We start from the raw sequence: 23,574 nt of genomic DNA on the forward strand, positions 1-23,574 counted from the left end.
AATTGACTCCTCTAACTTTATTCTCTGTTACTGTTTCAGATGGTGAATAAACTTGCACATAAAAAGACTTCATCCCTGGAGTATTCCGCATGTCGCCCATAAATGCCCTGTTTCTGGGTGTGATCTTATGTGGACAAAAAAGCTCTGCCACTTTATATACCTGCTTAAGGCGGGAAGCTTGGACTGAAGAGGAGTCTACCATTGTCAAGCATGACAAAGAAGACGATTCTGCACACAGCCCCACCTGATGGCGGCTGGGGGTGGATGATTGTAGTTGGCTGCTTTCTCGTTACAGTCTGCACCCGTGCTGTTACAAGGTGTGTAATGTACTATTGTATGTGTTATATATATATCATTACTGTCTGCATATAGGGAATAATGTGTAATATACGAGGGGCTGCTGATAAGTTTTGGCTTTAACCCGAAAGAAACAAGATAGGAAGATGAAACTTTAGATTTATTCCACATACTCCCCACTGATGCCAACACACTTCTTACATCGGTATTCCAAGTTCTGTAAGCCTTGCAATAAGAAGGATTTCGGTTGTGCCTCAAACCAGTCATCTGTAGCAGCCATGGCATCAGAAATGGTGTGAAATTTGGTACCCTCGAGGTGTTTCTTCAGGTGTGGAAACAGATGATAGTCGGAGGGAGCTAGATCTGGTGAATAAGGTGGGTGGTCAACCAGCTGGAGGCCTAGCTCCACCAGTTTTGCCGTGGTCGCTTGTGCAGTGTGAGCGGAGGCGTTGTCTTGCAGGAACAAGATTCCTTTGGACAACTTGCAGTGCCTTTTGGCCTTCAGAGCTGCCTTTACTTGGTCCAAAAGTTCAATGTAAAACCTTGCATTGATGGTGGAATCATTTTGAAGGTAGTCCACTAGCAGCACGCCCTCCTTATCCCAGAACACAGACGCCATCACTTTAGTGGCTGAACTTCTTTGGGCGAGGAGAACCACTGTGCCTCCACTCTTTTGACTGCTCCTTGGTTTCAGGGTCATACAAATAAATCCAGGTCTCATCCATAGTGACCAGTCGATCCAGGAAGTTCTTATCAGTCCGGAAACGCTGACAAATGGACCGGGAAGTTTTCACTCGCATGCTTTTCTGATCTGTTGTCAAACATTTGGGGACCCACTGTGCAGATTGCTTCTTCATGTTCAAATGTTCATGGATAATGATGACACAAACACGTTCACGAGAAATCCCCATGATGTCTGCTATTCCTTTAGCTGAAATTCGCCTATTCTCCAGTATGAGGTTGTGCACAGCATCAACGATCTCCGGAACAACAACCCCTCTCGGTCATCCAGGACGTTCCTCATCATTGGTGCTGAAGTGGCCCGTTTTAAATTTGGCAACCCAGTTCCTAACTGTAGAATATGAATTGCATTGATCCCCCAATGTCTGTGACATATCACCATGAATATCCTTTGCGGACTTTCCTTGCAGAAACAAGAATTTTATCACTCCTCTGCTCTCATTTGCTGTGGATATCGCCTTAGACTCCGCCATTTTGTTTTCCCGTGTGCCTAGATCACTGTTGCCATAAGCTACAAACACAAAATTTTGAAAACATATATTAGACACATAAGGCTTTCATGTGATGTAACAGTCTTTACCATAGAAACAAAAAAAGAACACAAAGCCAAAGACTTAGCAGCAGCCCCTCGTAGGTGACAAAGCAGTGCAGATAGTTCCAAAATGACCTAATTGCAGTATTATCATATTGCCCTATTACCAAGGAGCTCCATTTAAGAGCTCCGAAGTCAGTTGGGCCAGTACTGCATTGTGATCACCTTTAGGCCTCTTTCACACAGGCATTGCGTTTCTCGGCCAGCCGCATTGCGGCCGAAAAACACGCGTATGGGAGAAAGAGCCGTGACCAAGTCCAAGGAAAATCTTGTGTTTTCTCGCTCATTCACACGGCTGGGTGTGGCATATATACGCCACAGCCCGGAATTCCATTGGCCAGGGAGAAATCCTTCAACATGCTCAATAGAGCCAGCTGACATAGTTTAGCATTGCTAGCCACTGCTAAACTCCCTCCCCGTCCCTTAACCAGCAGCTCTTATAAGCTGCCGGACGATCGCAGCCAAAAGATCAGGCAAGACCTATCTTTGCCGGTTGCGTCAAAGTTCGCTCACCGGATTCGGCAGCATATGTGCTAACTTTTCTGGCAGGCCGATTTTACGCGGCTAAACATCGCCCAATTTTACGCAGCTGAACATCGCCTCGTCTTTCTCATGGCAAAACCGCGATTGCCCGTATGAAACTAGCCTAAGGCCTCTTTCATACGAGCGTCATTTTGACACAGAGTACGCACATTAAAAAATCACATCTAAAAGAACGTAATGCTTGCTATGGGTTCTTTCAGATGAACGATTTTTTTGATGTCGAGATTTCTCTCCGTCAAAAGATAGGACTTGTCCTATCTTTAGATGGCACAATGCCACTGGCTCCATAGACTCCTGTGGGAGTCTATCTGAGCCGGCTGGCAAAGGGAGGAGAAGGGTGTTTAATATTCCCATTGGGACTCCCTTCATTCCCGGAAGGGACTCCCTTCATCCCTCCGATGATTCCCTTCATCATCGTGGGGACGTACTTCATCCCTGCAGGGACTCCTTTCATTGATCCGGCGGCCGAGTGATTTTCTGCTCGCTGGTGAGAAATTGCAGCATGCTGCGATTTCGTGCGGGAGACACACGGCTGGGTTCTATTGAAGTCAATGGAAGCCTTCCGAACCACAGCACTTTCACAGTGAGCACTGCAGAAGTATCGCGGGATCCGCAGCATCGCAGAGTGCCAGCCAGGGCACATCCACAGTGCTGAGCAGAAGCCGCTGGACAGGTATGCAGGGGTCACTGGCCGGGCACAGGGTCGAACTGCTGCGGTAATCCCACATGGGGTGTCCGACCTGCCTAGTATTGGCCAGCCGGGCACTTTTACACTACGGAAAAACGGCCATCTGATCTGATGCATTGGAATCCAATGCATCAGATTGGTAGCATATACCAGCCAGCCCTAAAAACAGTGGCCGATATACGCTCATGTGAAAAAGCTCTTAGTACTGGTTAACACTAGCGCTAGGAGTTTCCGTTTTATTCTGCTTTGCTTGAAGAGCAGTAAAACAGCAACCCCTGGCGAATGGACTACAGTAGGGTCCATTCAATTTTCGTAAAGCCATCCGGCGTTTTACAGGATAAAGTAGTGCAGCATGCTCTGCTATTTTGTCCTGTTTGTTTTCTAAGCAGAAATAAGCAATGGAGGTTTAAAACGTTAATGTGAACCCGCTCTTATTCAACCAGTGACATATTATTAGCAGACAGAAGGCTGAATATAGACATGCGTATTCGTATATATGCAGATACTAACGTAGCAAACTTTATTACATGTAACACATTTAATACACAGTTGCAGCAAATTTCCAATTGCTAATTTCAATCTGCATTGGGGGTCAATTTAAAGTTTGCTGAAACTGTTTAAATTTACTACCTCTATATACACAGCGAGATATATATATGGATCAACAAACCTACACAAGGTAACAAAGGGAATGCTGCAGGTGAGATTCCCATGTGACATATAGTCTGCCAGAGTGGGAGGCGATTGTACTTAGCAGCGCTCTGCTATGACTTGTAGAGGAGGGTCCTCGGCACGGGATCCCCCACTATCTCACCCAAGAAGCTTTCAGCCAGCCCCTTTTTCCCAGCTGAGAGGTGATTGTATTTGCGCATTTACTCAACATTATAGTTTATGGCAAATGTGGACACAGCTGTGCAACCAACTGTTTCTGTATCTCCCGTCATTTACAGTGAAGAATGACTGTACATTGCTTGGCTCCCCCCATTTATAGGAGCCCCCAATAGACATAAATGGAAAGTGACAGTGCTTGCATTGACCCCTATCTGCTGGGAACTAGGACCAAAGCTCTAATTTCAACCTATCAGACATCCTACTATCAAATTGATGGAGCCCTTAAAATACACTATATGGACAAAAGTATTTGGACACTGCAGAAAATCAGCAAATATGCAAATACTGAGTTTGCCGAACTGTATGTCAGCATGGCAAATGTGTCCAGGGGCGTCGGGCAACGCGCCCGGCGCATGCGCAGTGCTCGGTTTTTTGATTTTGAATCCCCTGCTCTCCCACAGATCCACAGCACCTCCACAGTGACAGCTGTGGGTGTGGCTTCCATTGACTTCAATGGAAGGCATTGCTGCGGGACCCACAGGAAAATGGAGCAGGCTGCGATTTCTTCCCATGCATGCGACCCGCATGAACTTTGACAGCTTGCACCCTATATCAATTAATCTTTGTGTTCTTAATGTCCATGTAAACGCTGTTACAAAATGCAAACCATTTTGATACTTGTGACACCAAGTTAACCTTATAATGGCGTCTTCACACAGGCGTATGTGCGTGCATTTTTGCATGCACAATACGCAGAGGATAGAAGCCATTGATTTTATTGAGTTCGCTCTCAATTTTTTTTTTGCCCATGCGAAAAAAAACACACAGCATGCTGCACAATTCCACAGAAAGAAGAACACATCTGGAATTCCTTAGCCTACATAGCACATGGAAAAAGTACAGTAAAATATGCTGATACAAGTGCAAAAAAGACTCATTCATGTCATGTGCAATTGTGCATACATTCGCGTGAAAGTGAGGCTGGGAATGTGCTGCTGGACTCCGGTGACAGTAACATAACCATGTTTTTATTCCCCTTCTGCAGATGTATCTCAATATTCTTTGTCGAATTCCAAGTATATTTTGGTCAAGATTATTCCAGAACGGCTTGGATACATTCCATAGTTGACTGCTCTACAATGCTATGTGGTAAGTCATGTGAAGATGTCCTTAGTACATTAAAACTCCAGTCTCACACGAGCGTATCTCGCAATTGCCATGTACTATCTTGGTGTGTATGTGCGCTTTTTACGCTCCAAGATAGAACATGCTGCGATTTGTCTTGTGCGCAAACTTCATACAATTCGTGTGAGCAGCAACATGGCCGCCTATGGGAGATTGGTGCTGCGTATTCTGCACATATAACCCGCCTGCGGAATCTGCTATCCGAACACATTCGTGTGAGACAGCCCTAAGGTATACATGGCTCAAATTATTCCATCAATGAAAAATTTCAAAGACGTAAAGACTTGATAGAGAAAGGTCTAGTCTCATGTTAGGCAAGGGATGTTTCTGCCATAGCCGAGAGGATGTAATGATGAAGAGAAAGCACCTAAATAAAGGCTTTACCAGGGTAATGTAATGTGCTCGCTCCTGTGCCATTTTTTTGCGCAGTGAACTAGTGTATCTTGCACTTGTGCATGTGCAATTATGGAGCATATTTGCACAAGCACAGCTTGTTCACACTGCTAATTTGCCTAACGAGGTGCCGGTGATTGCAGGTATGCGCTGTGTTTAGCGCATATCCGTGCGGTCAGATGTGCATGGGGTCTATGGGGCTCTTTGGTGTGCAGTCACGCACAAGATAGGGTAGGTTCTATTTTTCACGGGCGCAAAAAAAGAAAAAAGTGAGAATGAACCCTTTGAAATCATTGGATTCCATTCTCTGCGTTATGCTTGTGGAAATTTCCCGGCACGCTAAATCGCGGTGTATCACATTCATCTGTTTAACCCCTTGAGTGGCACGCCCGGGACGAACTCCACTGCTCATAGCGATATAGCCCGGAAGATTTCCGGGCTATGTATCACTATGGGAGCTGCAGAGCACAATGCCACAAGCTGTGACAGTGTGCTCTGCCTGCACTGTCCCACAGAGAACAAAGCAAGGGCTTTGAAAAACCAGCAGAAGATATTGCAGATATGCCGGCAATCTCCTGCTTTGTTTACAGGTTGCCATAGAGACCATTGGCTTGTCAGAAGCAAGCCGATGGTCTCTGTGGCAGAGAGAGCTTGGTGCTTGGCTGTGAGAGGACAGCTAGGTACCTGCTCTTACAGCAGAGATCAGAGAAAACCTCCGATCTCTGCTGTGTTAACCCTTTACATGCTGCAGTCTATGTGACTGCAGCATGTAAAGGGCTGTCACCATTGGACCCCCGGAATGTGATCAGGGGGTCCTGATGGGTCCCTGTGGAAGTCCCCTAAAGGGACAAAAAAAAAATGTGAAAAAAAAAACAAAAGTAAAAAAATTTTACTTGGTAAAAAATCAAAAATAAATTTACACATGTGGCATCCATGTGCGTCGTAATGACCCCGAGAAGGAAGTTAATGCATTATTTAACCCCTTTGTGACATGGCCCCTTTTTTTCTTTTTTCCCCATTTCTTTTTTTTCTCCCCCCTGTTTAAAAAATCACAACTTGTCCCGCAAAAAACAAGCCCTTATTTGGCCATGTCAATGGAAAAATGAAAAAGTTATGGCTCTTGAGACGCAACTGCAAAATTAGTTGAAATTCAATGATTAGACCATTTTAAAAAACCTGCCCTGGTGGGCACGACAGGGTGGTAGGAAACCCGCCACTCAAGGGGTTAAGCCATAAGAATGTTTTTGCTTTGCAAATTTTTTGAAATAGCTTACTTTATATGTCCAGTAATGTAGATCAGACCAGGATTGTCCATCTCATTATCACCTGCAGCTTTACAAAACCCCAGCAGGACACCAGAAGACAAAGGGAAATACCCCTCTTCCCATGAAAAAAGAAAATGGCCCAAAGCCTGCAAACGCATACTAATGTCCTTACAAAGGTGCTAATGATTCTGCTTTCTACTTATGCAGCCCCCCTGGGAAGCTATGTGAGCAATCATGTCTCCTGCCAAATGGGAATCATGCTTGGTGGTCTTCTTGCTTCCACCGGACTTATCCTAAGTTCCTTTGCAACGAGCCTGGAGTATCTCTACCTCACCCTGGGAGTCCTCACAGGTAAACTGCTTTTCCCTGGCTTTATATGTATCTGCAATGTGAGAAACATAATGGAACCTTCTTGTAGTCACAAGTAACATTAGCACTGCTGTTCATAGACTCCATGGATGTGCTACAAGATTAATGATTACATACATTGCAACACTGTCCGTCTCATTTGTCTCTTGCAATGTCTACTGAGGCACGTGATACATTACCCTAACTGTAGATCATTACAGATATGAAGTGTTAGTTGAGGGAACTGTCTGGTTTCAGCCCAAAACTGGACAATTACATAAAGCAAGCAATACATAAGGGCCTTTTACACAGGCTGATAGTTGAGAACAAACGCTCACTGGAATATTAGCTCCCCCGGTCACTGCTGCCAGCCGGTCAACAAACAAGCAAATGCTCTTTTGTTGGTTGATCAGATCTTTCATGCTGGTTTAAAAATCCATGTTTGTTGGCAGCAAATCCCCTCGTGTAAACGGGCATGCACTACTGACAAACATGGAACTGCAAGTAGCCAACAATTGTTTGTGTGGCCGTTTGTTTGGGTGATGTTCATTCTGTCTAAATGGCTTTTGAATGAGCAACATAATGACATGGTATGTAAGGTCGAAAAAAGACAGGTCCATTCTGTTCAGCCTATTACCCCCCCCCCCCCACCCTACCCCCCACCCCCAGTGTTCATCCAGAGGAAGGCAAAAAACCACCCAATGAGGTAAAAAACAATTTTCCCCATTTAAGGGGGAAAAAAATCCTTCCCAACTCTAACCTGGCAATCGGAATAATCTCTAGATAGAGAGTTCCACAGTCTCACTGCTCTTACAGCAAAGAACCCTAGTCTATGTCGGTGTAGAAACCTTCTTTCCTCTAGATGTAGAAGGCGCCCCCTTGTTACAGCCACAGTCCTGGGTATAAATAGATGGTGGGAGAGATCTCTGTATTGTCCGCTGATATATTTAGACATAGTTAGTAGGTCACTGTTTTTTTTTTCTGGACTAAATAATCCCTCTTTTGATAAGCTCTCTGCGTATTGTAGTCCGCCCATTCCATTTATTATTTCACTTGCCGATCTTTGTGCCCGCTCAAGCTCTGATATGTCCTTCTTGAGTATTGGTGCCCAAAACTCTACACAATATTCCATGTGAGGTCTAACCAGTGACCCAATGATTTTATTTGCCTTGGCAGTAGCTGCCTGACACTGGTTGCTCCAGTTAAGTTAACTAAAATACCCAAGTCCTTTTCCATGGCAGTGTTCTCAGTGGTTTCCCATTCAGTGTGTAATGGTAACGTATTCCCTCTGTCCATGTGCATAACTTTACATTTATTAGTGTTAAACCTCATTTTTCACTTTTCTGCCCAATCCCCCAATTTATCCAGATGCTCCTGCAACCATATACACATCTATATGTAACCCCATTCTGTCCTCTTGTGTTAATTTCTTTACATAGTTTTGTGTCATCTGCAAATATTGATATTTTACAGTACAATCCTTTTACCAGGACATTAAAAATATATTTTAAAAAATAGGGCGCAATACTGCCCCTGTGGTGCCCCACTAGTAACTGTGACCCAATCAGAGTATGTACCATTTATAACCCCCCATTGTTTTCTATCACTGACCAGTTACATACCCACTTACACACATTCTTACCCAGACCAAGCATTCTCATGTTATATACCAACCTTTTATGTGGCACAATATCAAACACTTTGAAAAGTCCAGACAAACCAGATCCCATGACTCTCCTCTGTCCAGTCTAGAACTTACCTCTTCGTAGAAGTTGATCAGGTTGGCTTGACAGGAGCGATCTCTCATAAACCTATGCTGATACGGAGTCATACAGCCATTTTCCTTGAAGTCCTCCAGGATGGCATCTCTTAGAAACCCTTTAAACATTTTACCCACAATAGAAGTTAGACTTACTGGCCTGTAGTTTCCAGGGTCACTTTTATTTACTCCTTTTTGAATATCAGCACCGCATTGGCTATGCACCAATCTAGTGGAACGGCCATTGTCATAGAGTTCTTAAATATCAGAAATAAGGGTCTGTGTATCACATTGCTTAATTCCCTTACAACCCAGGGGTGTATGCCATCGGGATCGGTGATTTGTCTGTTTTAATCTTTTTAAGGCAGCTCTGCTATTCTTCCTGGGTTAGACTAGTGACATCCACTTCTTATACCATCGATCAGTGCTTGTCTGGTATAAGTATATGACTTGCGTTGCAGTTTTTGGCGCAGTTTTTAAGAGTGCTTTTATATGGGGTAGACAAATCCACCATGGACAATCCAAAATCAGACGCCTTTGATGTGAATTTTGACATAGAATTGCCGTGGATTTATATGGGGCGAAATCTGCAGCAGTTCTGTGACAAATCTGCAGCAAAACCCGCACTTGGAGATTTTCTTGAGGATTTGACTGTGATAGATTTTTCTGCCACACATAAAAGCACTCTAACAGGGTTTTCTCACTAATGACATTCATCACCTGTCCACATGATAGGTGATAGATTTATGATAATGGCGATGCCACCCTTGATACCCCATAATCACTACAGTGGGGGTTCCTAGTACCCTGTTTGGCTGTGCAATGAGGAAGAGTCTGAGAAGGAGGGCAGTTGACCACGATCGCTCTCACACCATTGAGACCTGTGAGACTGACAGCAACATTACTTGTGGGTGAACCTCTATAGTATATTATATTATTACCCAAGTATGTCGGCAGTGCGCTTTTATTACTGATACATTTTCATAAATGACAGACACAACATTACAGAATGTCACATAATTCTATAAAAAGGTGCCAAATGACCGTTGGCTTAAATTAGCTTTTTCACTAACTAAATGGAAACAAGAATAATAACATCCATTATTAGCTCAGAGTAGCCGCGGTATTAAAAGCTTAGTATTTGGTCTCCTAGAGGATAGTATTAATAATCTGGCATTACTATTGTTTTTGCATGGAAAACTGCCAGACATTTACAAAGGAAAAATGTGCATCAAAGGCCACCTGCATCAACATACGGGTCGTGGCTTCTGTGTCTATTTGACAAAATGTGACGACGTGAAGGCCGAACTTTACTGGAGTTATTACATAATGGGTTGAGCCAGAAAATAGTTTGATGGGCAGAATAAACATTCTTCAGACTGATGAAACAGGCACACGGACTGAAAGAAAATGTTGTACCGAGATTCTTGGGCGTAGCTCGGATCAGACAGCTCATGTGGGAGATCGGGCATTGGCACGTGGTATTCGCATCCAAAAATCAGGCAAGAATAGGTCATGCTGAGATTTTTTTTTTTACTCTCACTATTTGTCCAAGAAAAAAAAGCCATGTGAGTACACCCATTCCAATGAAGTCTCTAATGCATGAGTATGACTCAGATCAGCTTTGTTAGTAACTACTGTCACTACAGGGGGATGTTTTGCCTCGTAACAGGGGCTCATATAGAAGCCCCAGTTACGGCGAAAAAGTGTAAAATTCAGAAAAAAAAAGACAAATCTTATATGACGTCATGGGCGACAATTTTTTATTTTTTTTTAAATTACAGAATTTTATATATATATATATATATATATATATGAAACTGACCCAATGCCAACCTAAAACAAAGCCATATGCGCTTGTAATCCGGGACTATACAGATTATATATCAAAACGTCCGAAACAAAAGGAACCCAATCCTGTACTTTATTTTGGAATCAAAAACATTATTTCTAAAAAATAAAAACTATAAATTTTCAAAGTTTTTTTTTTGCGTTTTACCCCTAATGAAACTGGAAAAAATAGAAAAAAAATTCTGTGACAAAAAAATAAAATAAAATAGTTCTATATGTTACAGAAAGAAAAATACTGCAAACAAAGTTTTGATAGCTGAAAAAAAAAAACAGGACAGTTAAATCACCACATGGGTAAAATCCCCTAAAGAGTGTCTGGTCCTTAAGGGGTTAAACTCCACAGTCACTGAAGTGCAGAAAAGATTGATTCTTATTCCTGTTACAGCATCTCCATGTTTTATTATACATGTATATTTCTTAGTCTTTTGTCCACGCACTGATCTGTTCCACAGAGCTCACCGTGCGCCCTATCCTCAATAGGACTAACAGTTTAAAGAGTTAATGCCATCTCAGCCATCTGGGATGGGAATACTTTCCTCTATGCCAGAGACAGCCAAGCTGGTTGTTCCATGCTGTTTCCACAACTTCCATACAAATGAATGGGAGTTACAGAAACAACACAGCACAGCGAGCTCCAACGTGTCCGTAACTTCTGAGATGTGTAAACAGCGTCGCTTGCTGAGTTGTGCTGTTTACGCAACTTCTACTCTCTTCTAAGGGAGTTACAAAGACAAAGTGGAACAGACAGTTCGGCTATTTCCATAATCCCAGACACCTAGGGCAGCTGAGGTGACCTGGGATGGGGCAGGGGGTAGCTTTCAAGATAAAAGTGGGTCCCTGAGTTGGGACACACGTCTATAAGGCATTTATGACGTATGCTTTGGATATACCGTAAATGTCGGAGATGGAAAGACACCTTCAAATTCTACATCTCATTCATTTTACAAAATGCCAATCAATGTACATATGTATTTAGAGTGTAGAGGAGACTGCTGAGCCCCACTTGAAGAACGTAGAATCTCTGAGCATCTTTTCTTCTGGTCTCATATTGAGCAATTTCCTAATTGTTCCCATTGCAAGGGAATACTGTATGAAGGTAGAGCAACATCCTATGTAACAATAACCACTGTGAGCGCTGCCTCACCACCTTAAGGGGTGGCTGACTGTATATACATTCATCCCCAATGGGAGCTGTAGAAATCTGTGTGCTGTGAGCTCCCTCTAGAGGCAGGTAGCTTCAATTACATAGTCACACCACATATACAGTACAACTTTATATGTATTCGTATAATTATATCCTTTTGTATTTTGATGGTCTCTATGACATTCATACAGACTTGTAATCAAGAATATTATGTTAATATTCAATAATTTTGGTGTCAGTTAAATTGATATAACAGAAATCTAATGAAATATAGGGTGCCACAAACATAATATACGCACTTAAATAATGGTAATATATTTTCTTAAATCCGAATTTTTTATGGCAACAATACGTAGTATTATGTTGTCACTAAAGATGTCAGTAGTCACACAATTGCTAAAGCCACCATGTGGCCATCAGGAGAGTCTGTTGGAGTATTCGTTGTATGTGCGATGCATCGGAAAAGAACACAATGAGAAACACTCGAGTGATGTTTCCAAGCTCTTTTGAAGCGTCTTTATTATTGCACAGGTTATATAGAGGAATGCAAAGTAGTGATAACAATTATCCAACGTAGCATTTTTCTGATGAAACACAATTTAAAAAGAAAGGTTTCTACACAGACGTAGAAGGGGGTTCTTTACTGTAAGAGCAGTGAGACTATGGAGCTCTCCGCCTGAGGAAGTGGTGAGGGCAAAATTGATAAAAGGGTGCAAGAGGGGCCTGGATACCTTTCTTGAGCGATACAATATTACTAGAGACGAGCAAGTATACTTGCTAAGGCACATTACTCGAGCGAGTAGTGCCTTAGCCGAGTATCTCCCGGCTCGTCTCTAAAGATTCGGGGGCCAGCACGGGTGACAGGTGAGCTGCGACAGGGAGCGGGGAGAGAGAGATCTCCCCTCCGTTCCTCCCCGCTCTCGCCCGCCACTCCCCGCCCCCAGCCGGCCCCGAATCTTTAGAGACCAGCGGGGAGATACTCGGCTAAGGCACTACTCGCTCGAGTAATGTTCCTTAGCGAGTATACTCGCTCATCTCTAAATATTACACATTATATCACTGATTATTACAGAAGGGTCGGTGATCCGGGGATTATTCTCATTGTTAGAGTGGAGTCAGCAAGGAATTTTCTCCCCTTAAATAGGGAAAATTGGCTTCTATCTCACTGGCTTTTTTTTTGCCTTCCTCTGAATCAACCCTAGGGGTAATAGGCTGAACAGGATGGACATATGCCTTTTTCAGTGTAGCATACTATGTTCATACTATATTGTCAACATTGTGTTTTTGAGCTCCAGAAAATAGTACAGTAGTTTGCCAAAGTCCGAAGTGTCTGGCTGGTAAAGGTGACCACTTCGAGCACCAAAAGTGATTGCAGAAATCAAACCTGACTTACAGCTATCCTTTGATGTCTATATAAAGCTAGTAATAAATGATTTATGCAGATACTCTCCATATTGAAGTGTGTACAGTATACATTTCCTGTAGTTTAGAGCAAGAACAGACAACATCCATTACTTTTCATTCTTTGTCATATTTTCCACTAAATAATCATTTGTCTTTTTCCAGGTCTTGGATTTGCACTTTGTTACAGTCCTGCTATTGCCATGGTGGGAAAGTACTTTGACAAGAGGAAAGCCTTGGCTTATGGAATTGCCATGTCTGGAAGTGGGATTGGCACCTTTATATTGGCCCCTGTGGTACAGCTGCTAATTGAACAGTTTTCCTGGCGTGGAGCTTTACTCATTCTTGGCGGTTTTGTTGCCAACCTTTGTGTCTGTGGGGCGTTAATGAGACCTATAAACATAAAGGAGGACTTTGCACACTATTCACTTAAACAGGAGCATAATCCAAACGAGTCAAACCAAAGTATCATCCCTTCTTCCAAGTGTTCACCGCTGGGCCAGGACTGCACTCACAAGAGTCTATGCTACTGTTCTCAAAAGGAATACAACTTTCTGTTGAAATCGAACTTTATCGTTCTTGCCATATCCTTTTTATTCCTAGCTTACGGATGTAGCCCCCCTTTTGTCTATCTTGTGCCTTACGCCCTAAGTGTTGGCGTGAATCACCAACAAGCGGCCTTCTTAATGTCTATCTTGGGAGTCGTAGACATTGTTGGTAACATCACCTTTGGATGGCTGACGGACAGAAGGTAATTGTTCTTTACTTTATTCTTTACTATATTCTACACATAATAACCATAGAGTTATAGACACAATGGATAAAGACGCTGTGGCTTGTAGTGACAAAGTTAGGTTAGGTCATGAGTAAATCCGATTTATTGGGAGCCCTCTTACTAACATGCCCCTAAAATACCAAATTAAACCTAGTGAAGGCTCTATTCATGCTACTGTTACTTGTTTCAATCAGGTTTATTCATGCCGTGAAAATCGCTGGAACCGCAATAGAAACTTGATTGACCCAATTATAGGTCATCATTCGTTGGGATCAGTTCAAGAACCGATCCGTCATAGCTGTCATTGTTCTATTATGGATGGAAGCTGCGGCGCTAGTGTGAACAGAGCATTGCACAAATAGAAATTATTGCAGTATATGCTCGTTATTCCACTGCAGACATGATATTAGTCATGCCAGATACGTAATTGTTCCAGATATGGATAAGAACCATAATGATAACTTCTCAGCTTGAAGTTCCTAAATCAATTTATAGACCGTTACCATGCATGCAGATGAGTGAAACAAGTTTTAAGTCTGTTCTCATGGCTCATACAACATGGCTTTATTACACCTATAGCTTGCTATAAGACCATATCAGACATTTGTGTGCAAAGAACCAGAAAAGCAAGAAGCAGTCCAGGCATTGCACATGGGTAAAACTATCCACATAGATTCTGTGTGCAGTCATACAGGGTCACCCTACAGCTTTGTGGTGCACTGCAGGGCCAGCTGTAGGTTCATCTGGGCCCTTGTATGATAGAGGCTCAGCAGGTCCCTTTGCGGGGTATCACAACATACACATACACTGACTTTTTTTTTAGTGTCAACACATTCAGAGGGTCATAAATATTTTCCTTTTCTGTCAACATAACTTTATGAGGGTTATTTTTTGTGGGATAAATTCTGGTTTACTATTTTTATATGCAAAATTCTAGTAAAACATACCGTTCAAGTTCAATGTTCTGTGCAGTACAATAGTGCCCTCTACTGGCTAAAGTAGTATAGAAGACACATGGCCTTCAGTTTCTTCCTTGTTCATCTACTTGCTCAGCGTATATGGACGTTTCCTTTTCATTTTTATTTGACGTTAAATATTTTTTGTTGATGTTTTTATTTTGATTCCTGCTTTTTGTTCTGCAGTTTTTAGACTGAGCTCACACAATCGTAATTCGCAGCGTGCCACCTGAGAGTGGCACCTGCGCGGTATGCAGGAAGTACATAAAGATGTTGGGCGCCACCCATGCATGTGTAAAACACGCCAAGATAGAACATGCTGCAACTATTCTTGCGCATGTGTTCATGTGAGCAGCAACATGGCCGCCTATGAAAGATTGTTACAGCGTATTACGCACGCAAGATACTCACGCGGAAAACGCTGTACCAACACTGTCTTGTGAGCCCAGTCTTAGTCAGCAGATCTGGACCTATTCTATAATTGTGTTTTTTTTATTATTAAGGCCTGATTCACACAAGTATATTCTTTCCTCCAAAAAGAGTGCCACACCTGTCCATAGGATGGAGCACAATGGCGGTAGAATGCAATACAGACACAACACATGCACAGGTTTTGAAAAACAGCGGTTATGTGTTTTACTAGTTCTATAAACCCTTTTAACCTTTCTCCAAACTCCTTTCATATTTTGTACAATTGCTATTTTTTGCATTTTCCTTACATAATACTTTCAAGGAGTTTTCTCACTACCTCAAATTGCATCACAATCATTCTGTTGTTCGTGGTTGTTACTGTCCAGGACATGTAACTACTGTAGCCAATCACTGGTCACAACAGTGACCTTCTATAGCCAGTGATTGGCTGCAGCAGTCACATGTCCTGGACAGCAGCAATCAGGAAGAACAGAGTGGTTGTGGAGCAATTTTAAGTAGTGAGAAACCTACTTTAAGCAGAACTGAATGCTGGAAAGGGACATCATTATGTTCAAGAGTTTTTCATCAGTTCATGGATACAAGTGTATACTGAAATTGTATTGTCTTTCAGGTTTCTAAAGAAGCACCGATACACTTGCTACCTCATAGCCGTGGCACTGGATGGTCTTAGCTGCCTTTTCCTTCCGATTCTGAGGTGCTTTGAACTACTCGTGCCTTTCTCTGTTACATTTGGTTATTTCGATGGAGCCTACGTTGCCCTGATTCCTGTTGTGACCGGAGATGTTGTAGGTACATCCAACTTATCATCAGCCCTTGGTGTGGTGTTCTTTCTCCATGCGATACCCTACCTGGTGAGCCCACCAATATCAGGTGAGCTTGTTTCATTATTTACATGAGCATTTTCAGTTTCCTATTTACACATATGTACAATGATCTATGTAGTGAAGTACATGAACACTCAACTGTCACACTTATATGAGCTTGTTAGACATCTAATTCCAAAGACATGGCTGTTCCTATGGAGTTGGACCTGCCTTTGCAACTATAGCAGCCTCAACTTTTGTGGGAAGATTGTGGCGTCAGTGGAAATTTCTGCCCATTCAGTCAAAAGAGCATTTGTAAGGCTTGGTAATTGATGATGGACGAGAAGATCTAGTAGGCTTTTGGCATTCCAGTTCAACCTAAAAGTGTTCAATGAGATTGAGGACTGGACTCTGTGCAGGGACTCCAGCTTCTCCAAGCCACACTTTATGGATCTCACTTTGAGAGACTAGGGGTTCCCATGTGGAAAAGCGAAGCACCTTCTCCAAACTGTTGGTACTTAATTGTGTGGCCCAAAACTATCAAGACCGACATTTGAAATGTTGGTCTTAATAAATTCCTTCCATTGAGCTTTTCAGTGCAAACATACTATTACCAGTACTTGTTTATGGAGATGACAGGGCTGTGTGCTTAATTTTATGCATATGTTTGCAATGGGATAAGCTATAGTGTAACACCAAAGGCCCTATTACACAGGTCAACAGCCTTCTCAGCAACTGCGCGAGCGCTGATGTCACCGCTAAGGTCGTTAGCGTTTGTGCAGTGCTTTCACACTGAACGACTTGCCGGCCACTTGCGGGCTTCTCGTCAGCTTCTTGCTCCCTGCTCAGTGCTTCCTATGGGAAGCACTGTGGGGGTACTTTCAGACAGCACGACAAACCAGCGAGCCAGGGAGTGCTAACAAAGTCAGAAAAGTCAGCTTAAATGACTGTTAACAAAGAGTGAGTGATAGTTTCGCTTTCACACATAACGATTATTGCTCACTTCAGCCGTTTGAATGAATTTTGAGTTATAATTGCTGCGTGTAAAAGGGCCTTTAAAGTCAATGACTAGGAGAAGAGTCCACATACTTTAATGCAATCAGTATATATGTAAACTAAACTTTAAAAAAGCGGGGGGGTCTTAAATTTATGAACTATCCTCTCAACGTAAAATTAGTACAGCAGTAGAGAAAAAAAGCTTCTTGCTATGTGGCCTGTTATCCTTTTGTACCCTTCAGTCTCCTTTTATTTATATTATATCACTGGCACATTTTGTGATATAATATTCCTCGGTCCTGTTGCAAAGAACAAATCTATGGCCTCCAACAAGCTACCAATGATTGCACACAATTTACGCCAATTTCCTGCTGCGCTCTGTAATTTGTGACTATACGAATTATATATGAAAATTGCAAAAGTACAATGAGGAACTGATTTAGCGTAAATATACAAATTTTAAAAATAAACATCTATACATTTAAAAAAAATATGTTTTTTGAGCTTTTTGCCCCTATTAAAATTTAAAAACAGAAACAAAAGTCAGTGAAAAAATGTATAAAGAAATAGCCCTTTATGTCATGGAAAAATGGATCAAAAAGAATTTTGGTAGCTGTAGAAAAAAAATAGGGCAGTAAAATCACCACATGGGCAAAATCCCTAAAAAAGGGTCTGGTCCTCAAGGGGTTAAAGGAACATATTAGGCAAAGCATACACACTGTGTTGTGTCTAGTATTGTGCCTAAGGGGGTTCTCCATGACAAAGACATACAAATAATACCTAGGAGAGAATGTGTGTCATGCACCGACCCTACACAAGGCTTAAGGGCTTAAACAGACAGGTGCATGCATTAATACGCTAGCTGCTATGGAGCATATTAGCGCATGGACCAGGTAAAGTGTATTTTTTTGTACTGTTCAAACTCTGCGAGTTTGACAAAAAAAAACGGAAAGATAGGTTTTGCCCTATCTATCTCTGAAGTAGAAATACTACATGTGAGTATGTATTAACGCCCGAGAAACCTTATAGTGAAACCCAAACCATTGAAATCAATCGTTTTGTTTTGCGGATGTGATTTTCATGGTTGCAAAACAGGACAAAAACGCGCTCATCTGTTTAACCCCTAACACAGTGTCTGAGTTTTGCCTTAAGGCCCATTTACACACAATTATTGCTCACAATTTGTTCAAACAATGGCATATGAGCTATAATCATTACATGTAAACACTGCCATCGTTCACTCTTTGGCTGAATGATGATTTTAAGGTGAGTTTAAAAATGATCTTTGACTCGGAGAGAGATAACAGGGACCACGCGCTGTGTTCTGCACGTGTAATCTGGAGATTACATTGTATTCAGCTGACGGCACGTGCAAGAACAAAGTGGCTGTGTGCAGAGCTCAGATCACATGCTGAGCTCCGCAAACAGCTGCCGGAGGCCCTTTTACACACAAATGAGGCTGATAAAGTATTAATGGACAGTGTCCATTATCACTTTATGCAAAATGATCGCTAGAATCGTCAACCTTTCAATCGTTTGAAAGATTGTCTTTGCATGTAAATGGGCCTTTAGTGTCCCAAACTAATTTGATTCAAATACAACTATTGGAAGCTGATTGCTCCTTTCTAATCGTTCTTTTGTCTTCTGCAGGTTGGCTGGTGGACACAACTGGAAACTATACAGCAGCATTCCTTTTAAGCGGGTTTTCTATGATATTTTGCGCCCTTTTATTAGCATTTGCCAAACTAGTAAAAAGTTTAAAGCACAAGCAGCCAGCAAGGACTGTGCCCACATCTGACACCAAGCAAGAGATATGGACTAATGGAGATGTGACTTGTGCAGCCACTGACGAATGTAACCACAAGGAGGTTTAGATCACGCTGGACAAAGTGGGATAAATGACGGGGATTTAGATGCCTTGAGTTTTAGAAACCGGCAGAAAATTGAAAACAAACGATATCTGTTCTGGATTGGAATACATATTCATTTATTTTAAGTACCAGACGGTTTCTTTTCTGACTTCACATATCGTTAATTGCACAATTTGAAAGCATTTTCCTGCTGGACGATATCTCTATTGCATAGCCAATGCAGAAAACCTGCACTTTATGAGATACATTCTTGAAATCTAGATAAACTGTGTTGACTTAAATGGGAACAGTTTTTAAAGTATTACAGTATATCTTAAACTTGACGTCCCGCGGTGAGCTAGACCTACGTGGATGAGCGATGGTTTTATTCCTATGCAATGCAATAAAAGAAGACGAATTAAGAACTCAAGTGCAAAATAAAGCTTTACTTCTTACAAGATACAATGAGGGCTAATTATGGTAGAAGCATCCTGATGTCAGTAGAGCAGATGCATGGTGGGACGTATATGGTAGAACATGCTATGCACTAAGGAGATGGCGTGGAAATGGCATACACGATTGCTTTCACAGAGAAAGTAGTTGCACCTTCTGTATGCCAATGTACCACACTTTGGGTGGTCAGGAGAATGAACAGCTCACTGTCTCAGTAACAGACAAGCTGACAAGTGTATTGTGTGCCCTGGTACAAATATATTACTACTGTGACTGATTAACTGGATATTTATTCATTTTTCATGTATGAGGATGCTATACATTAAAGTGAATCTACACATGGTATCTGTGCTGATTGATTTTTTTCATATATCTATTTAGCAGTCTGAGCCCTGTTGTTCTGATGATGATGATATCTGATACAGAGCTCCAAATTCCTTGTGTAGACATAGATTTAAAGGGACACTCCAGTGAAAACATATTTTTCCATCCCTGCTCCTTCACATGATTGCCTATCAGACTCTGATGGGCTCCTCTATGTATTGCAGTCACTTCCATGCAGTGCAGCCTCCTGTCTGATGCTTATCAGGCACCATCTTGATGAGATTTTTGCTTTCACTCTCACATCAATCCAATGATGCATCAGCATAGCATTAGCTAGATGCTATATCATTTTTTGCCTGCTGGGTGGGCAGTTTAATTATCACTACCTTCTGTATAGACCTAAATAAGCTACAGAGCATAAGTATACAGTTAGGAGGATGAGCTGTGATCTCCTCTATTATAACTGTGTGATCATCATCAGTAACTGTGATAGGAGTGTTGGTGTCCTTCTTTAAGTAGTTTCTGTGGTAAGATCAATGTATCAGCATCACACAGACTGCGAAAGTGACTATTTTCAGACAGTGAATCTTAGCTGGTCAGAATTGAGATCACATGACCATTTGAAGAGAAGGACTCCAGAAGTTTCAGTTGGAAAGGAATAACCTACCATGGTAATACTAGCCCATTAATATATACTAGGGGGTCTAGCTACATAATAAATGCAAAAAGAAAATTGCCATGGATCACATTTTGGCTGCCAGTAGTCATCACTAGGGCAGTGGAGGGTTGGGTGTGTGTGTGTGTGGGGGGGGGGGGGGGGGGGGGGGAGGAGGCAGGGGGGATTGTACTGTATACTGTCTTGTTGTTAAATTCAATCTAGGGAATGTCCCTGGAGGTCAGGTAATTCAGCTACAACTCCAACACTGATGAACACATTTTAATAAAATTTGGTCAAAACATACCCTACGTAATGCGAGTCAGGAACTCCTTAGCAAATGTGCTCTAGGTGTCCTTCATTTGTGGTCAAGCATGCCTGAACTCAACTCTCCATATTGTGGAACATTCTGGTAAGCATTACTGCAGCGATATTTCTTTTCAATTCCTGCATCAAATTATTTCTAACTGACTTTGGCCATTGTGGTCACCTGATTTGACCCCACTGGACTTTTTCTTGTAGGGCTTCTTGAAGAAGAACGTTTGCTGAAATAAACCACAAACTAGCCAGGAATTAAAAAGGAACATCGTCGTGGAAATAGCTGCAGTTAAGTGAAACATGCTTATCAGTATGTTCATCAATCTAGAGCATGCCTGCAAGCAAACTGAGGAGGACACTTCCAGCTCATGTTATGAAGGGGTTCCTGATTCTCATTGAGTAAGGTATGTTTTGACCAAACTTAATTAAAATGTGCTCATTAGTCTTGTCGTTATAGCTGATTTTTCCGGGTCTACAGTGAGTGGGACACCCTGTATAACAGTATACACTTAGCTCTTAAGCTCCCCCTAGTGGTGGCTGCAGGTAGCCTGAATGTTATCTTTTATACCTGTTATGTTTGTGATTTGAAGCTCTATATCAGAAAGACAGAATTCTTAGTACTATAAAGATATAGTAAGAAATTATTCAGCACAGAATTGTAAACTTATTTAGATATAACTAACAAAATGTTTTTCAAAATTGGAGATTCACTTTCAAGAGGATTTCCACCAAAAATGTATATTTACATGGATATGATATGTATTTATGAATATTTATGTGATAAGAGTCAATTGAATGGGGGATCAATGTTACCTGGTGCTTACTTCTTGTAGTGTTCTGCCATGGATCTGTTAGTTCCAAGTCCCTTTTCTATCTACTAAAATGCCTGCACTGCTCTTCTAACTTCCTGATGCACACTAGTGGCCAAGCAGAGAGCAGCATCTAGACTAGCAATGCCCAGTAGGCAAAGAAATGCTATGGCCGCAAAAGGATATTGGGAACAGGTAGATCTTCAACAGAATGGCATAAATGGTGGGCACCAGGTAATATTACTCATCCTCACAGTCTAAAGGTCCCTTTACATGGGATGACTATAGGGCACATAAGCTTACACAGGAATGATAGTCATTCAAGTGAATGGAGGTGGAGCGTGGCGGGATCGTTATGGTTCGCCCTCCTGCATTCGCAGTAATCAGTAGTCACTCAAACATTGAGTAGCTCTTTTTTACACGGCCCAACAGTTGCTTGGTTTTTAGTTTTGCTAGAAACCAAGCGACTTTGACAGGTGAGTGAATTCTCGTTCAGTGCCTCGTTGGCGGCCGCTTGTACACAGGATGAATTTTGCTCAAATTTGCTGCTTCCAGCGAGAATCTGGATGATACTTGCCTGGTGATAGCTACCTTTAACTTAATTTAGTCCCAGGATGGAGGATTGCTTTAAAGGGGTTTTCCAGGACATAAAAAAAAAGTTAAATGGGCTTAAAACTAAATACTGACCTATCCTTGTGTCTCCTCGTTCATCGCTGCAGCCCCGGTGCCCAATTCATGGAAGAAGTGGCAGGTGGTCACGTGTCGTTCACTGTGCATGTTACTGTTCAGCCGCTCACAGGCTGCAACAGTGATTCTTCTATGGCCACTGAAGCCTGTGAGTGGCTGAGCAGCCGCATGCACAATGAACAGTATGTGACCACCCAACCAGAGGCGTAACTTGACGCTGCTGGGCCCCAGGACAAAATCTGGAACTGGGCCCCCAACTATAAGGCTTCATTGATAGTATTGGTTTGCAATATGGAGAAGACTAACTTTATTGGCCCTCTAGAGCTCCTGGCCCCGTGTGCGACCGCACCCCCATAGTAATCCCCCTGCACCCAACGCTTCTTCCAGGTTCTCTTCCAGATTCCATGAGGTGGGCACCGAGGGTACAGTGCTGGGCTTGGAGCCACCGGGATAGATGAGTATTACATTTTTCTTCATTTTAAACTCATTTTACCTTTTTCTTTATGTCCATGAAAACCCTTCTAGGGTATGTTCACACATAGCAAAAAACTGTGGATCTTCCATAACGGAGATCTCTGCTGCAAAATCCGCAGCTTTTCCGCATTAAATACCACAACATAAGTGCCAACTTTAACTAGGATTCAGCTGTGTATCCACAGCGGATTTCAGCCTGCCCATCGCTCCCATCACCTCTAATACTTCATGCTACCATCCCCAAGAGCGCGGCGCACATCGTCACCTAGCAGTCGCTAGTGAGCACTGCCACCGCTGCTCACATGTTTCCATTTCTTCATCACCTGACCAGTGGCAGTGTTTCCTAGTGGTTGCCCGGGTTCACTGTGATCTTAGGGCTGACAGCACGCAGTATTGGAGGTGATGGGTGCGCTGGGCATTCTGAAATCAGCTGCGGACACACCGCTAAATCCTTGTCAAAATCCACACTAATGGTGCAGATTTTGATGCAGAAATGCTGTGGAAAATATGCAGCATTTCCACTATATGTGAACGCACCCTTAATGAGCAATTGCATATCTGAATCACTGGAAAAGCCCTCACACTATTCACCTGTGATTCTAATAGGCCCATGGGCGTAACTATAGGGGATGCAGAGGATGCGGTTGCATCTGGGACAAGGAGCCTTAGGGGGCCCATAAGGCCTCTCTTCCCCATATAGGGAGCACAGTACTATGAATAAAGCATTATAGTTGGGGGTCCTGTTACAGGTTATGTATTGGGGCCCAGAAGCTTCAAGTTACGCCTCTGTATTGACCTTTAAATTAACATAAGCTTATGTGGTTTTCACAGTTAACACATGAAAATTTCAGATGTGACTTGAGTTATCGCCAAGTTCTAACCCTACACATATAATTGAGAGGCACAGGAAGCTGTGATTTTTGTTTGGGTCTCCATTGTAGTCTGGTGGTCATTGTGGTTTTCTTTTCTTAAAGTAGTAGTCCCGCACTTTTACTTTTGATGTC

The 23,574-nt window shown here is 42.4% G+C and overlaps 1 protein-coding gene across 2 annotated transcripts in view; it reads left to right on the top strand.

Annotated features, from left to right (window-relative positions):
• The window catches only part of SLC16A12 (solute carrier family 16 member 12), a 73,609-nt gene extending 53,963 nt beyond the window's left edge, over nucleotides 1-19,646 (top strand). For both annotated transcript variants that reach the window (XM_066598791.1, XM_066598792.1), the window contains exons 2-7: nucleotides 40-317; nucleotides 4,738-4,841; nucleotides 6,743-6,886; nucleotides 13,204-13,789; nucleotides 15,812-16,071; nucleotides 18,651-19,646. In XM_066598791.1, coding sequence (XP_066454888.1) covers nucleotides 211-317; nucleotides 4,738-4,841; nucleotides 6,743-6,886; nucleotides 13,204-13,789; nucleotides 15,812-16,071; nucleotides 18,651-18,874 — 1,425 coding nt within the window. In that variant the 5' untranslated portion in view covers nucleotides 40-210 and the 3' untranslated portion in view covers nucleotides 18,875-19,646. The remainder of the gene's footprint in view (nucleotides 1-39; nucleotides 318-4,737; nucleotides 4,842-6,742; nucleotides 6,887-13,203; nucleotides 13,790-15,811; nucleotides 16,072-18,650) is intronic.
• The last annotated feature ends 3,928 nt before the right edge of the window (nucleotides 19,647-23,574 follow it).

Source organism: Eleutherodactylus coqui, chromosome 4, assembly GCF_035609145.1.
Source record: "Eleutherodactylus coqui strain aEleCoq1 chromosome 4, aEleCoq1.hap1, whole genome shotgun sequence".
In the NCBI taxonomy this organism is placed as follows: Eukaryota; Metazoa; Chordata; class Amphibia; order Anura; family Eleutherodactylidae; genus Eleutherodactylus; species Eleutherodactylus coqui.